At 37.0% G+C, this 14,610-nt stretch overlaps 2 protein-coding genes across 16 annotated transcripts in view; one reads left to right on the forward strand and one right to left on the reverse strand.

Annotated features, from left to right (window-relative positions):
* The window catches only part of CCDC68 (coiled-coil domain containing 68), a 52,112-nt gene extending 47,378 nt beyond the window's left edge, over positions 1-4,734 (forward strand). For 3 of the 4 annotated variants that reach the window (XM_060170824.1, XM_060170826.1, XM_060170825.1), the window contains one exon: positions 1,505-4,734. In XM_060170824.1, coding sequence (XP_060026807.1) covers positions 1,505-1,562 — 58 coding nt within the window. In that variant the 3' untranslated portion in view covers positions 1,563-4,734. The remainder of the gene's footprint in view (positions 1-1,504) is intronic. The other variant, XR_009544394.1, reaches the window with a different exon arrangement.
* The window catches only part of RAB27B (RAB27B, member RAS oncogene family), a 71,473-nt gene continuing 60,016 nt past the window's right edge, over positions 3,154-14,610 (reverse strand). For 9 of the 12 annotated variants that reach the window (XM_060170837.1, XM_060170827.1, XM_060170832.1 and 6 more), the window contains one exon: positions 8,592-14,588. In XM_060170837.1, the coding sequence (XP_060026820.1) occupies positions 14,582-14,588 (7 nt within the window). In that variant the 3' untranslated portion in view covers positions 8,592-14,581. Of the gene's footprint in view, positions 3,248-5,041; positions 5,651-8,591; positions 14,589-14,610 lie in introns of those variants that run through there. The other 3 variants (XM_060170840.1, XM_060170838.1, XM_060170839.1) reach the window with 3 other exon arrangements.

Genomic DNA, 14,610 nt, shown 5'->3' on the forward strand with positions numbered 1-14,610 from the left:
TTTGCTAATGATGTATGTAATTAGAGACTAGAGATGAAGCATTATGCATCAAGTCTTCTAAAATCTTTGGGCCCCCAGAGGCTAAGTCATTAACTTTTTGGCCAATAGCCCTGCAACGTCTAAAAAGGAAAATTAAGCCCAAGAAGTATTGAAAGAGGAAGTGAAATGCCCACATTTTAGAAGCAGTAAGAGAAGCAGACATTTCAGAGCAGGAAGAGTTGAAGAGTTTAGAATAGAAAGGGAAGCATGACTTTCCAAGGAAAGGGAGGATGGTCGATTTTAGCTCCTTTACCAGATACATCCTCTTGGGGTAGTGAGGTATCATGGCCAACCTCAGCTGTTTTGACCCTGGAGGGAATGGAGCCAGAGTGGAGCAGAGGAAGGAGCAACACGTGGTCTCCATATTGTACTGACTCCAGTATTGCGTGATGAGACTCAGGCTGGTACAGAGGGGATGAGTTTGAGAGAATGACTTCTATGGCCAGTTCTTTAGCTGCAGTTCATTAATAAAGGTAGTTTTAAAGACTTTTTTTCTCCCTATGACTGAGGAAAGGTCAAATGGGAAATTTTCCTAATTGAAATAGGGAAACTGGAATGAATATGCCCTTTGTTTTATAATTTTGGTAGAAATTCCAACAGTAATGATATATCTATAATGGTAGGTCTCATGTTTGCCAAATGAAATCTGACCAATTGGCCGTTTGAGAATGTAAGTGGTAGTATGGTTTGGTAAGTCTAGATTCACCAACGTAGAATGGAATTATAACTCTCGGGAGGAATTAGAATGTAAAAGTAGCTGTTAATGCAAAGAAAAACAAGCATCACATATATTTAAAAATTAATCTTGGCAAATCTCTTAAATCACTCATAAAATAGAATTCTCTCAGTCAGTGCAGGGAAAAAAAAAAAGTTTTTTTTTTCCCCAAGCATTAGAACGTATAGATGTTCCTTAAGTTGAACACCAAAGAAATGGTTTGCTGGGTATTAAGGATCAGGTTGTTAGAAAACAGCAAAACAGCAACAATAAAACACACATATATACATATATGTGTGCACACACATATTGATGTGTGCGTGTGTATATTTGTGTGTGTGTGTGTATACATATTTTTTAAACTAGACTCACACAGTGAGGAGAGACGTTTAGGCTATGAGAAACCCACAGAACTAAAATGTCCTGACAGAACAGTCTATTTGTGTGTCCCATCTCCAAGTCACTCTGGTGCACGTCTTCACTGAGTAGAAGGGCAGACACACCCTCACTCTTCCTCACTCCTGTCCTCTTACAACCAGATGCATTTACCTAAGGTTAATGCATCCATAACGTGCTTCTACTGTGCCTCATGGGGAATTAGAATCAATTAACCATCATCAACTCGGTTAAAGCAATTTGTTCAGACTTGGTAGTACAGCAGTAGTGGAGATGGTAATGAAGGTGGTACAGCAGTTATGTCAGTAAAGCTTTATGTGCTCGATTTTGAGAATTGTGTGGTCTTTTCTACAGTGAATTGAAGACTGAAAGCATGACCCCATATTTGATGTTGGTTAGGCTACGGAAATGAGCCGCCTGGCTGAAGATCTGAATGAGAAAGACCACTACCTGCGTCTTACTTACTCCTTGAAACACAGTCTAAATTTACATATTAAAACTGCTCAATGACAGTATTTAATGGAATGTATTGTATTATATTTAATGTATACATCAATAACTTTGCAGGAAGATGACATTTCAGAAAATCAAACCAATATATATTCAAAGAAAGGACCTCTTTCTTCAAAACTTACTAATGGATGAAGAAACCAGATGCTTTCCTACGATGGAAGATGAATTTTGCTTTAAACTTAAAAAAAAAAAAACTGAATTTTTTTTTTTTGGCAGATTTTTGCTGAAGGGACTGGTTAAGGTTGTCAACTTTGACCTCTCGATAGTGGTTCTTATGTACAGTCATCCCTAGGTATCCACAGGAGATTGGATACCAGAGCCCCCTCGGGTACAAGAGCCCCCTCAGGTACAAAAGCCCATTCGGATGCTCAGTCCCATATATAAAATGGCAGAGTGCAGTTGGCCCTCTGTATCCATGGTTTCCACATCCATGGATTCAATCAATCGTCAGTGTGGAACCTGCAGGTACAGAGGGCTGACTGTACATAAATATAAGGAAGAATATACAGGCATGCTTCCTTTTACTGTGCTTCACAGACTCTGTGTTTTTTTTTTACAAATTGAAGGTTTGTGGCAACCTTGCATCGTCAGATGATGGTTAGCATTTTTTGGCAATAAAGTGTTTTTAAATTAAGGTATGTATATATATATTTTTAGATATAATGCTATTGCACACTTAACAGGCTACAATATAGTGTAAACATGACTTTTAGATTCACTGGGAAACCAGAAATTTCATATGACTCGCTTTATTGTGATATTTTCTTTAGATTGGTGCTCTGGTACTGAACCTGCGATATCTGTGTGTGTGTATGTGTGTGAATAAATGATATATTTTAAAGTTGACTTTTGGAAAATAAGAAATATCTTACCATGATATAAATTCATCTCCTAACCCATGGTCAGTGGGAGAGTTATTCTCTACTGAATTAAGGGCAGAAAAAGGAGTAGATTCTTTTTAGCTAATTCCCCAAACCAAACAACCCTCCAAAGTCAAGAATTCTGCCTGCTTCACAACATCTTAGGAGGCGGCTGTTCTTCAGCTGGGGTTGAACTTTGGTTGCTAGAGGCAACCCGTACATCAGCACAAAGAAATACACCTTGTGATTCTGTCTTTGTGACTGATTTTCTTTTCGATCTTTGTATTATCTAAGTAAAATGTTTAGGGGAAAGAACAGAACACAGTGCTGTTAGCTCATACCTCCCTAAAAAGGTAGTCATTATGGGTTCAAAGGAACAGTGGCTGCTGTCTGCAGCCAGGAGGAATCTGAATTCATGAACTTGGAATTATATGTCTAGTGATTTTATGAAAGTGACTTACATTTTGATACATGCATTCGTTACAGGTGGAATTTGAAATTGCTATAAGTAAAAGAAAACTCTAACTTGTAGAAATACAAACATACTGACACTCAGGAAAGCAGAACACACTTCAGCTAAAGGCATAATGGGAGACCTTTGTCATCCTAAAAGGTGAATTACCTGTAGGTTTTTTCATCATTCTCTTTGGTGTATAACTCTCAACATTTTCTCAGGAAAGATGCTTCATGCCTTTCAAGGTAGAGTGTGAAACATCTGTATGATCTATGAAATATTTAAAGGTATTTACAAATGAGATGAAGTAACATCTTTCTAAATTCAGCAAAGTACTGTGATCCTTGCAATGTTGCGTAACTATGTTTGTGAGTTTCATACTTCTTGTTTTTTTTGCTTTGTAGTTTTTAAGGTGTAGTTACCTAATAACATTTAGGACACAGTCACCCTATGCCAGGAACAATTCTAAGTACTTCACCTGTATTAATTTCTTTAATCCTCCCAGCAACCCTCAGAAATAGGTCATATTATTATCCCTGTTCTTCAGAGGAGGATACTGTCATTGATTAAGTAATTTTCCTAACTGCTAACTACGGAGCGAACATTTGAACCTTTGACTTGACTATTGATACTCCTACCTGGTGGTCTGAGACACCTCCCAGCTATAGAAATGTCTCTCTTTTTGCTACTTTAACAAACACAGCTTTTTTGTTGGCTTTCTGCACCACACCGTGGATGACAGTCAGAAACAACACTTACTAATCAGGTAAATACTTTGCTGAGATGAGTTGGCCTTTCGCTGTTGGTCTACCCTCGTGAGTACTTAGTACAGAAAAGCTTCCTGCTAAAAATCTGCTAATTTTGTCATTCATGCCTTTATGCCACATCGAAGATTTTTGGTAATGCATTTCCTGGCACATGTGTAGGGGTGTTGGGATCATGAATTCTGCTTTAAGCATCTGCGTGTGGTAGGAGATTTCACCTTTCACTTAGAGATCACTTAGGTTCCTCTTATACCCCAACCATCATGCTGGGTTGTAATAAATGTGAGCTTTTGGAATGGACCCATCTAACTGACCTAACAGCCTGGATGATTTCCATTAGAATAATGTATTTTCAAATCAAAAATGGAAGGACACTGTTGAATTTTATTTGGGTTTCACTATATTCATTTTTGAACACAGAAGTACAGTTCAATGTAATACAGGTAGGACCTGCTCATGTGGTCTCCAGCTTCACTTTGGGATGGTGTTTGGATCTTTTGAGAATAAGAATAAGCATCTTCAGAAGCCTAAAAAGATCTGAACTCTTCAAATACAAAAGTATTGTTTTACTAACATCAGTAGATCATTTATATGTCACGTATGGATTATTTCCTATCTCCTCATCGTTTCGGCTTCATCATTTGAACTCTTCGTTTAAATAAACATTTCTGAGTGATAAAAAATCATTACAATGGAGAATGAAATTTATTAGTCTAAAACTAGTACCACACAGAAAATACAAAAACAAAAACCTCAATTGTAGTCAAAGTATTTGTGCTTATAATTATACTCATCAAAGTATTGGATAAGAAGGTCTGAGGTGGGCTATGAAGTAACTACATGGAGGTGGGAAATGAAAAGAAACTTAGTTTCACTTTGATTACATATATTGTTACAAATTATCATTAAGAAATGTTTAAACAATTGGTATAATATATACCATTTTAATAATTGCTTATGATATGCCTTAAAATAAAGAAAATTGATGCCATATTTTGTGGGTTTTGTTTTTCTTTTTACATTAAAATTATTATGCATAAATGAATTAAGTAGCTGTTATTTGACTGTTAATGACAATATAACCCATAATAAATAGTTTTTGTCAGTGAGCAGATATTTAGATAGCTCCTTGAATTTTTCTCCTAATTTTCTGTGAATCCAAATTAACAGCAAAAGTAATCTATTATGTTTTTATTCTAAATTTGAAAAAAATGGTAGCATTATAAAATTAAGAACACACAAACACTTTATCGAATTCTTTCATACTGCTTCACTTTGAAAATTCTTACCTGGCCTGAAATCTTCTGATCTGAAAATAATTATAGAATCTTTATCAATGTCAGAGTAGGGATCCAATCTATCAATAACTAAAAATTCTTTAAACAAATATCATAAACATTATGATTCCTTTCCTACATCTCTTCCTTCCTTCCTTCATATTGAAATATAACTCAACAATAAAAACAAACCACAATATTACAACAATGGATAAATATCAAATTATTACACTTGAAAACATCCAGTAGAAAAACAGAGGATATACCATATTATTTTATGGGGACAGAGAGCAAATCAGTGTTTGGGGACAAGAGTAGAGGGAGAGAGTGTGAAGGAGTACAGGGAAACATTGGGAAGTAATAGCATGTTCAGTGTGTTGATAATGGTCATATTTTCGTGGGTATGTTTTATGACAAAAAATCAATAAATTGTACAATTTAAACATTTACTTCAATAAAGTAGTAAAAAAAAATTTAAGTTAACACTATGTTATTCTACAATCCACCCAGTTCGTTTCTCACACTAGATTCATTCATTTCTTCTTTCACCAAATATTTATTGGGGCTCTCTATTTGCCGGGCGTTGTTCTAGATGCCAAGGCGACAGCAGTGGGGAGAGGGAAGAGGTGCATCTGGCAGGGAAGAAAGAAAAGGGGACAATCTCTACCTTCATGGAAATATCATCCAATGATGAGGAACAGATAAACTCAGGAAAGTGCTATGGACTCTGAAGAAAAGTGAAGCAGAACCTAGGGAAAGGGAGGTACCAGGGGTGAAAGGCTGCGGCGGCAATTTTTATCTGACCGATAATTGAAACTAAACTGTGTGTAGATTGGTCAGTTAAATAGGATACTGATTTTAAATGAGACCTTTCTCTTTGAAGGTAATATTTAAGCAAAGATAGGAAGAATGCTAGGGAAGTGATTGGAAGGAGATGTTTTTTGGTGGAAGAGGGGTCCAGGCAGAGGCGAGCACAAGTGCATGAGTCCCTAGGGGCAGGCAGGCCAGCTGTATTCCGGAATAGCCAGGAGGACATCAGCTGGACGGGCATGTAAAGAAGAAGCCCAGGGGGGCTTCCCTGGTGGCGCAGTGGTTGGGAGTCCGCCTGCCAATGCAGTCCGCCTGCCAACGCCTGCCAATGCAGGTTTGTGTCCCGGTCCGGGAAGATCCCACATGCCGCGGAGCGGCTGGGCCCGTGAGCCATGGCCGCTGAGCCTGCGCGTCCGGAGCCTGTGCTCCGCTACGGGAGACGCCACAACAGTGAGAGGCCCGCGTACTGCAAAAAAAAAAAAAAAAAGAATAAGCCCCAGGACTGTCTAAATTATTTTCCACGCAGCGTATTCCTTCACATTTCCATTGTATAAGCCATCCCTTTTATTTGTTTAGTAAGTTATCCTTCAAGTTCTTTTTTGACTTCCTAGTGGTGGTAAGCTAATGATTTTCGGTAATCTGTATCTCAATCCCCTCCTTTGCCCATGTTTCCCTGACATACAGAGCAAGCTCATGTTCTGTGGAAGGGGCAGTGAAGAGAAAACTGCCCTTAAAAGGTTCATTTGAGAAGTCTTGTTTTGACCTACCCTGTTGGCCTAGAGGACTCACGCAGAACTGCTCTTGGAAGTCAAGGGAGGAGAAGGGCTCCCGTGAGGCTGGGTAATATGGCTTCATAATCCAATGTGTCGACTAACATGATGCCAAGTTGCTCGTGAATGAACTCATGATGTAAGTTTCTCTAGGGAATCAATCAAAGAGATTGAAATCTGCTTTTTCTTTAAAACCTTTTGGTTAAAGGTTTAAAAAAGAGAGTTTTTTAAGAGAGTCTTTCTCTCAGAGACCTACAGAAATGGTCCAAAGTGATGATAATTTCAAAAATCTGACTCCTATCACAAAATTTTTCTATTACTTATGATACAGCCTCAGTCAAATTATAATTAGTGTGATGGCCTCTTAAACCATAATGCAAGTCCCCTAAATGAGTTTCTAACAGAAGAGCAATGCTCACACTCTTATTACAGCTATTCTTTCTCCACAAGTAGTAATCCATATTAGAAATGAAATTTTCCGGGCTTCCCTTGTGGTGCAGTGGTTGAGAGTCCGCCTGCCGATGCAGGGGACACGGGTTCGTGCCCTGGTCCGGGAGGATCCCACATGCCGCTGAGCGGCTGGGCCCGTGAGCCATGGCCGCTGAGCCTGCGCGTCCTGAGCCTGTGCTCTGCAACGGGAGAGGCCACAACAGTGAGAGGCCCACATACCGCAAAAAAAAAAAAAAAAAAAAAAAAAGAAATGAAATTTTCCTTGGTGTAGAGAACTGTGATCATACAAATACCTTACATCCAGTTTTAAAAAGAGAAATCCTACCATTACAAGATGGCCTTATTTTTTCCTCAATAGGGGGCATGTTATGACTATTTTTACACCCTATAAACCATTAGGAAAAGCAAGTCTCTACTGACTTGTCTTGAATTATTTAAGATGAATCCAGGAGTCAAAAGATTCTGCCTGTGTGAAACAGCATTACTGCTACCATGGAGTAAAGTTGAGAGAATGGTGCCAAGGATTTATTTGCTTGCAGTGGGAGAGTTGTTTATCTTTAAATTAAAAACTCATCATTATCTTGGCAAAGCCTATCTAAGTAACATATGGAGGGAGAACAACTCTGGGAACAAGGAAGCCTTTGCAAATGAACATTTAAGAGGAAGCTGTATGGTTGTGGTCTTGAATTGGCCTTGAACATTGGTCCCGTCACCAGTCTGTAACTAAAGGAGATACTACCACTTGCCTCAGCATTTTATTATGGTGAAGAAATAGGTTATAATACATTGAGGTGTTGACATACCATGGAATACTGTAACATGCTAACTGCTAACTTCATAAATGTATCATTTAAAATTATTAGAAAAGGTGCCTTGAAAATTCCAGCCTTTAAACAAATAATAAATTAGGAAGTTTAGAGAGATGGATAAAAACCACTTGGCCATTTTTTTCTTAGATTCCATATGCATGTGTTAGCATACGGTATTTGTCTTTCTCTTTCTGACTTACTTCACTCTGTATGACAGACTCTGAAGAACCTAGGGGTAAGACGGGAATAAAGGCACAGACCTACTACAGAATGGACTTGAGGATATGGGGAGGGGGAAGGGTAAGTTGTGACAAAGTGAGAGAGAGGCATGGACATTTATATACTACCAAACGTAAGGTAGATAGCTAGTGCGAAGCAGCCGCATAGCACAGGGAGATCAGCTCGGTGCTTTGTGACCGCCTAGAGGGGTGGGATACGGAGGATGGGAGGGAGGGAGACGCAAGAGGGAAGAGATATGGGAACATATGTATATGTATAACTGATTCACTTTGTTATGAAGCAGAAACTAACACACCACTGTAAAGCAATTATACTCCAATAAAGATGTAAAAAAAAAAAAACCACTTGGCCAAATCCAAATCACTTCTTTCCTAGTTCTTGATGGATATCACTTTTAATGGAATACAATTCCCGTACTGATACTGATTTAATGTTCCCCATTCACCATTCATTCAACTTCAGCACAGAAATAAGATTGCCTTGAATATACAAAATAATTGATAAAAATGCATTTTTATTTGAAAAGTGTGCAGAAACAATCACTGAATACAGTTCTCAACCATAGTTTTGAAACCCACACACCACAAAATCATTGGATGCTCTGATTTCTGAAGCTACTAGAACTTTGGTACAACAAAATCCTGACCTAACAGTGTCTGTCAGGCACCACAGTCTATTCAGGGTCACAGAGAATAAAAACTCCATGTTTAAGGTTTTAATTTACATTCATGGCAGTAGACAGAACAGAGATCTGAGTAAATGACAGACAAAACAATCGAACGTGCTTAGCCTAAAACTGAGGATAATATCACTTAAATGTAGACCATTGGGGTACAGTGCAGCACTTCAGCATTACGCCAGAACGTTGTCTACTTTTAACACATTAAGTGGGATAACTTATTTTCCTCAAATAATTTCAGATACAGTCAGTATCTTTTATAAGGCTGTGGACACAGAAGCCCTATTTATACAAGGAGGATTTTGGCCAGATTGTAATACACTATCTAGAATGTAATTGGATTCCTTGAGAGAAATACAAGATGACCTACAACATGAAATAGAACTCATATTTTTTCAATAACTTGAGATATATTAAACATTTTCAATCAAATAGAATGACAGTAAGCCGACTACCCATTTCAAGTTTCCAATATCTCTACTAAAATTAGTGTTTTGTCCCTGCTATAACACTTGTGAAAGTACGGTTGTGAAAGTATGACTGTGATATTTTATTATTCTTAGCTTGGGATAATAGTGTCAGTTTATGAAATGGAACATAATTTACAAACCAGTTTCTATAAATGTTCTCCTTTGGGCCAGACATGAACCCTGTGAGGCATTTAGGATTTATAAGCCTACTTGGAGAAGCCATATTTAATGACATACCCATGGCCCCCAAATTGTTCTTTTTGGCCACTTTCCTTTCGATAATACTAGGCTTCCTCTCAAAGAACATTTGAAAAAAACAACCTGGAGAAGAGTAAGGATAAGCATATGTTATTACTTTGCTAGGGACAGATACTATTTTGATGTGCCGGCAGACATAAGGACAACAGCCATTGGGTAAATAAGGGATCCGTTAGGTTAAGAACAGACATGCGGCTCCTACAGAACTTGCTAATGACTAAGTCGACTGAGGGATAATAGCCATGACTTCCACAACCAGTTGGAAAGAAAATGAACTCGGAAACAGATTTAAATAACTCAATTCAAAGACAATTTCTTTGTACTCTTTTTCTTCAAAAGAGAACACCTTTTTAAATAACCCCATTATTTTGGTACTCATGGTTTTTTATGTTCGCTTGTTATTCTCTCTAAATATGAATTTAGAAAATATCTCCATCATAGGCTGTTGGTAAAAAGAGCTCTGCAGAAAGGCATCTTTGTGATGCTACTTCTTAAAAAATTAAAGTGCAATTTATGAGAAAATTTGATTCAGATAGAGTAAATGTTTCTAATTTTCCCAAATTTTGATGCCACTCATGAAATAGTTAGTGTTTCAATATTTTTATTAGCTTAGTTCTAAGGGCATAAACCTCTAGCTGGTAGATAAAAATAATGGCTAAACATTTGCCATAGATCTGGTTACAAACAACTTTGTCAGCCTTTTTTTTTTCCTGCCTAAAAATCAACCTTGTAAGTATGGTCTTCTCCATGTTCTGCCATAGTTAGAAACTCTATTTAGACAACTTTAATCTCTAATCTCTGTAGTTCTTGCTCAACAATGTCAATGTGGTTGAGTCTCTACCCAAGAACTCCAAGGCAATAAGTTTATAAAATTCCCTATTCAGCTAACAATGTTTTATTTTTATCAGTTCTACTTTATGAGACAAGTATCTCCATAGATTTACAAAGCATTGAGACAACACTCATCTCAGAGAATACTCTCTATCTACTTTCCATATTTAAGAGCTCAGCACTCTCCCCAGAAATAAACTTACACCACTTTGGTCAAAGATCAAGAAGAAAATACAGCTTTTGGTGAATTCTTAGACAAGCTTTTCAAACATAGACAGTATCTGGGAATCTTTAAAAATGATAAAGCTTTCCCTAAAATATTCAAATACACTAGACTCCTTTTAATGCTTTCAAGCTTGGGAGTAGAAGGTGAAAGACAACTTTTCTATCACTTTGGCTAATGTAGCTCCCAGATCTTCCTTTTAAAGAGTTATTAAGTATCTTAGGACACCAGAAACTTCAATATTATCTCTTTACAATTAGAATTTTAATCTCAAAAATTCTTTATGGATGAGGATTCTCCCTCAAATGTTTAGTTCCAGGTTATATGCTACATCTAGTTCTACACTGTATCTCTTTACACATATTGCTTCTCCTTCTAACCGATGCACCCGCTCCATTGGTGAGAATGTATATGAGCTTCATCAAATTTGTTGATTCCCAGTGGACAAAATTTACACTTTAAAGAATATTTCAGCTGTTAGTAAACTATCTTTTAATGTAGTGAGTCCTCCTCTATGGTCAAGTTTCTCTCTCTTATAAAGAAGACAAGAAACGCCTGATAAAAAACTCTTGCCCTGTTCCTCCTATCTGTACAGATTGGCAGAGAATAACATACTAGAAGCATAACAAAGACACCCACTGATACATAGAATGTCCCATCTGGTTAAACACAACAGGTAAAATATTTACTTTAGAAAACGCTGGTTTCAAATTTGTTGCAGTGTGCTAGCTGATAATATGGAAACGACAGCAACTTGGCTGGAGTGGGATTGGCCGGAGTTGTGAAATTCTTATGTAGAGACCCACAAGCTCAAGCTCTTATGTAGAGACCCACTCCCAGCATTTAGCATTTTTTTTCCTGCCAATTTGTGACTTGTTACCCTCATCACACCAAGACAAACATGTTCTCTCAACTATATTTGATACATTTTTCAAAGGACTTTTTTTTTTTCATTAAAAGGTAACCTTGTACCTAATCACAGAGTCTCAAATAATGCCCACTCCCCAAAAAGTGACCAGGAGATGGTGGTAATAATCTCCAGATTTGAATAAGATTCTTATACCCTTTGCTGAAAACCTCAGAATACCTTTAGCTGCACTAGAGTCTCTGTGAGGCCTTCCTACAACATGGTATTATAGGAAATAAGCTATGGGGCTGGAGACAACTCTGGTCAAGGAGGTCTCCGAGGCACTGTGTTAGAGCAATGTAAACATTAAACCAGTGTAAACACTTCCAAAATGGTTTCTATATCAGAAAGGAACTTCATGTACATTTTAAATAATTCTCCAAAATATGATATGGTTAACTAAAGCATTTGGGACAAAATAAGTAATACATATTGCTGTGTATTAAAGGGTGTATGCAATTGTTTAAAAGCAGTCTGTATAATTCGTGACCCCCAAGTCAATTTGAAATTGTAAAATGAATTATACAGAATAATTAATTCTGAAATAATGAAAGAGTAATGGTTACTAGTAATGGTTACATAGACTTCAGGGTCTTACATCAAACTTGACAGAGAAAACATTTTTTTTAGATTAAGTGTTTATTTATAAGTAGAATACTATTTTAAATTAATTTTCTTGTCTGTTTTAAATTTCATTCCTCTTGAGATTACCCAATAATTGTTATTTTTATAGGAATAGTTCTTTAATTATAAGCATCATCACCCTCTGCATCACGCTATGGCTATCAAATAATGATCCTAAAATAGACCCTGAATAAAGGCTTGTTAAATAACTGACAGTGACAGAATCTTGGATAAGTAAATCAATCATGTAACTGGAAAATAAATAGAAACAAAAAGGCATATCAAAAATAAAATGCTTTTTGGATTTTAGAAAGGCTAAGTGTTTCCTGTTGTGGAAATGCAGGGGGCATCATAATTTGAATCCGAAGGAGAAATCGACCTAATGACCGAAAAGTTCACCAAATTTTGCCACACCAATGGTTACATTGTTTTTGCTCATATTCGTTTCAGAAGAAACATCTTTGACGATAGCTAATAGCTTTCTATCCTCCTGGCACAGGCACTGAGGTCACGAATAGCATCATAGAGAAAAGCATCCTGGGAGCGAATACCCACTCATGACCAACCTTAGAAGTTGGCATCGTGCTGCAGAAATCAGAGGACCTGGGCAGCTGACAGTGAGAACTTGTTAATCTGTTAAGGACTAACTCCATTAAAGCTTCCAAATTACCTGGATTCATGGCACATTTCTGGGTCTTGTAACTAGACAGTCCCTTGGGTCTGTGTTCCTAAAACTGATTGACACCCAGTGGAGGTTGGCAGACGGAGGTTAAAGGTGGGGGACTGGGATTTAGAGTTTCCTATGTTTGTAACTTAACAAAAAATATACAGAGAGTCTAGAAAAGTGAAGTTTAATTGGAAAATTTTTCTACAAAGAGGAACTATCCTGTAGAAAAATCATATATTCACAATAAAAAGAGAAAACCTAAAGTATGGTGACTTTGTTATTGACAAAATTGACTGAAATACATAAATAATAGTAATAGGAGTGGCTTACGTTTACCAGAAACTAAATCACAAGCCCATGTTTAGATGCAATAATAATAGGCCAATGGAAAATACCTTTGTGATCATTTTTAGAAAGAAAAGACAGCATTATGTGAAAAATAAAGCCATTAACAAAAGTTTTGCTTAGATAAGATACAGCTCCATCTCTGCCAGCCCCCCAATATAGTTCAAGCATAGGTGTTTTGCCTTAGGCAAAATAAAAACAGATGCTAAATACACTGTAATGTGGCATGATGTATCATCCATTTTTATGTGATGAATGACATGAAAATTCAGAGTGACCATAAAATCGATCCATCATTATTCTAAGTTGATCTATAAAGTGACATCCCTCTATTTTTACAATTGATTCAAAGCCAGGGGTGGGTGTGGGTTGGAGGAGAGTAATGTGATTTAGAGTTTCCAGTACTTTGTAAATCAGAAAGAAACCTAGAATTAATAGTCACTTTTTATTTCATATCACCAACATATTTTATCTAAAAAAATTAAGGCTAAATCGTTTTCCTTGAGTGCATAAAGAGATAGTTAATAAACAGCAATCTTTAATTTCTCTTTGTGACTTTTCATCATGATTGCTAAGAAATATGAAATGTGAAGCTGAACACTACACCAATTTCTAAAATTTTGTTGGAAATGCAAACCTCTGGAGACTCTCTTAATCCCAATTGATAATGTCAGTTTCTAATTGGCTTGAGTGAAATTTGGCTAAGTATCTCTCCCAGACATCTGTAACAGATACATTTAATTTCAGTTGCCCAAATGCCATGTTCCCATACCTTCATTTTTCTCCCTGGGCATTTCTCTTGTCCTCTGTCATTCACAGTCCTATTCTTGTCTATCTGCCATTTATTAAGAATATACAAATGGCATTATTACGCAGTCTCCTACATTTTCTCAGAAGTCTGACATTCATCCTCTCGTAAGGTAGTCATTCTAGCACAGCTTATAGGATGTACATGGTAATGTCACTCTTAATGAAGCACTTAGAATTCTTTTTTGTGTATACGCATTTTTAGCTAATGTTTCTCCCAATGCAAACCTATAAAAGTACAAGTCAGATTCTATATAAGAAGTAAATCCAACCATTTAAAAAAGTCATCTTTCTATGTTATCCCTTTAGAAGCTTATTCTTGTCCCCAGTGTGACAAGGTACCTTTGGTTCTTTTGGTTTGAAAACTCCCTGATATTTCTTCTTGTGTACTCTCTTATATACTCATCTTCTTTATAAGGAAAACAAATGGAGCATCCACGATGGTATGATGACAATGGAAAATCTTTGATCTTGTTTGGATGGGCCTCAGGGACAACTGGTCAACTCTTTTGAACACTGTTGACTACTGTGACTTCTTAAAATAGATTTTCTGGCAGAAAAAGAAAGACATGCCATTATGCATGGTCTACTCAACAACAATCGTGTGATTTGTCACTCTTTTTGGAAGTGATGCTTGCGTGGGGTTCTGGATGATCAGTTCATATGGTAAAGTTTAGCAGGTACACTTCTTTTTTTTTTTTT

This window comes from Lagenorhynchus albirostris, chromosome 14, assembly GCF_949774975.1.
Source record: "Lagenorhynchus albirostris chromosome 14, mLagAlb1.1, whole genome shotgun sequence".
Lineage (NCBI taxonomy): Eukaryota > Metazoa > Chordata > Mammalia > Artiodactyla > Delphinidae > Lagenorhynchus > Lagenorhynchus albirostris.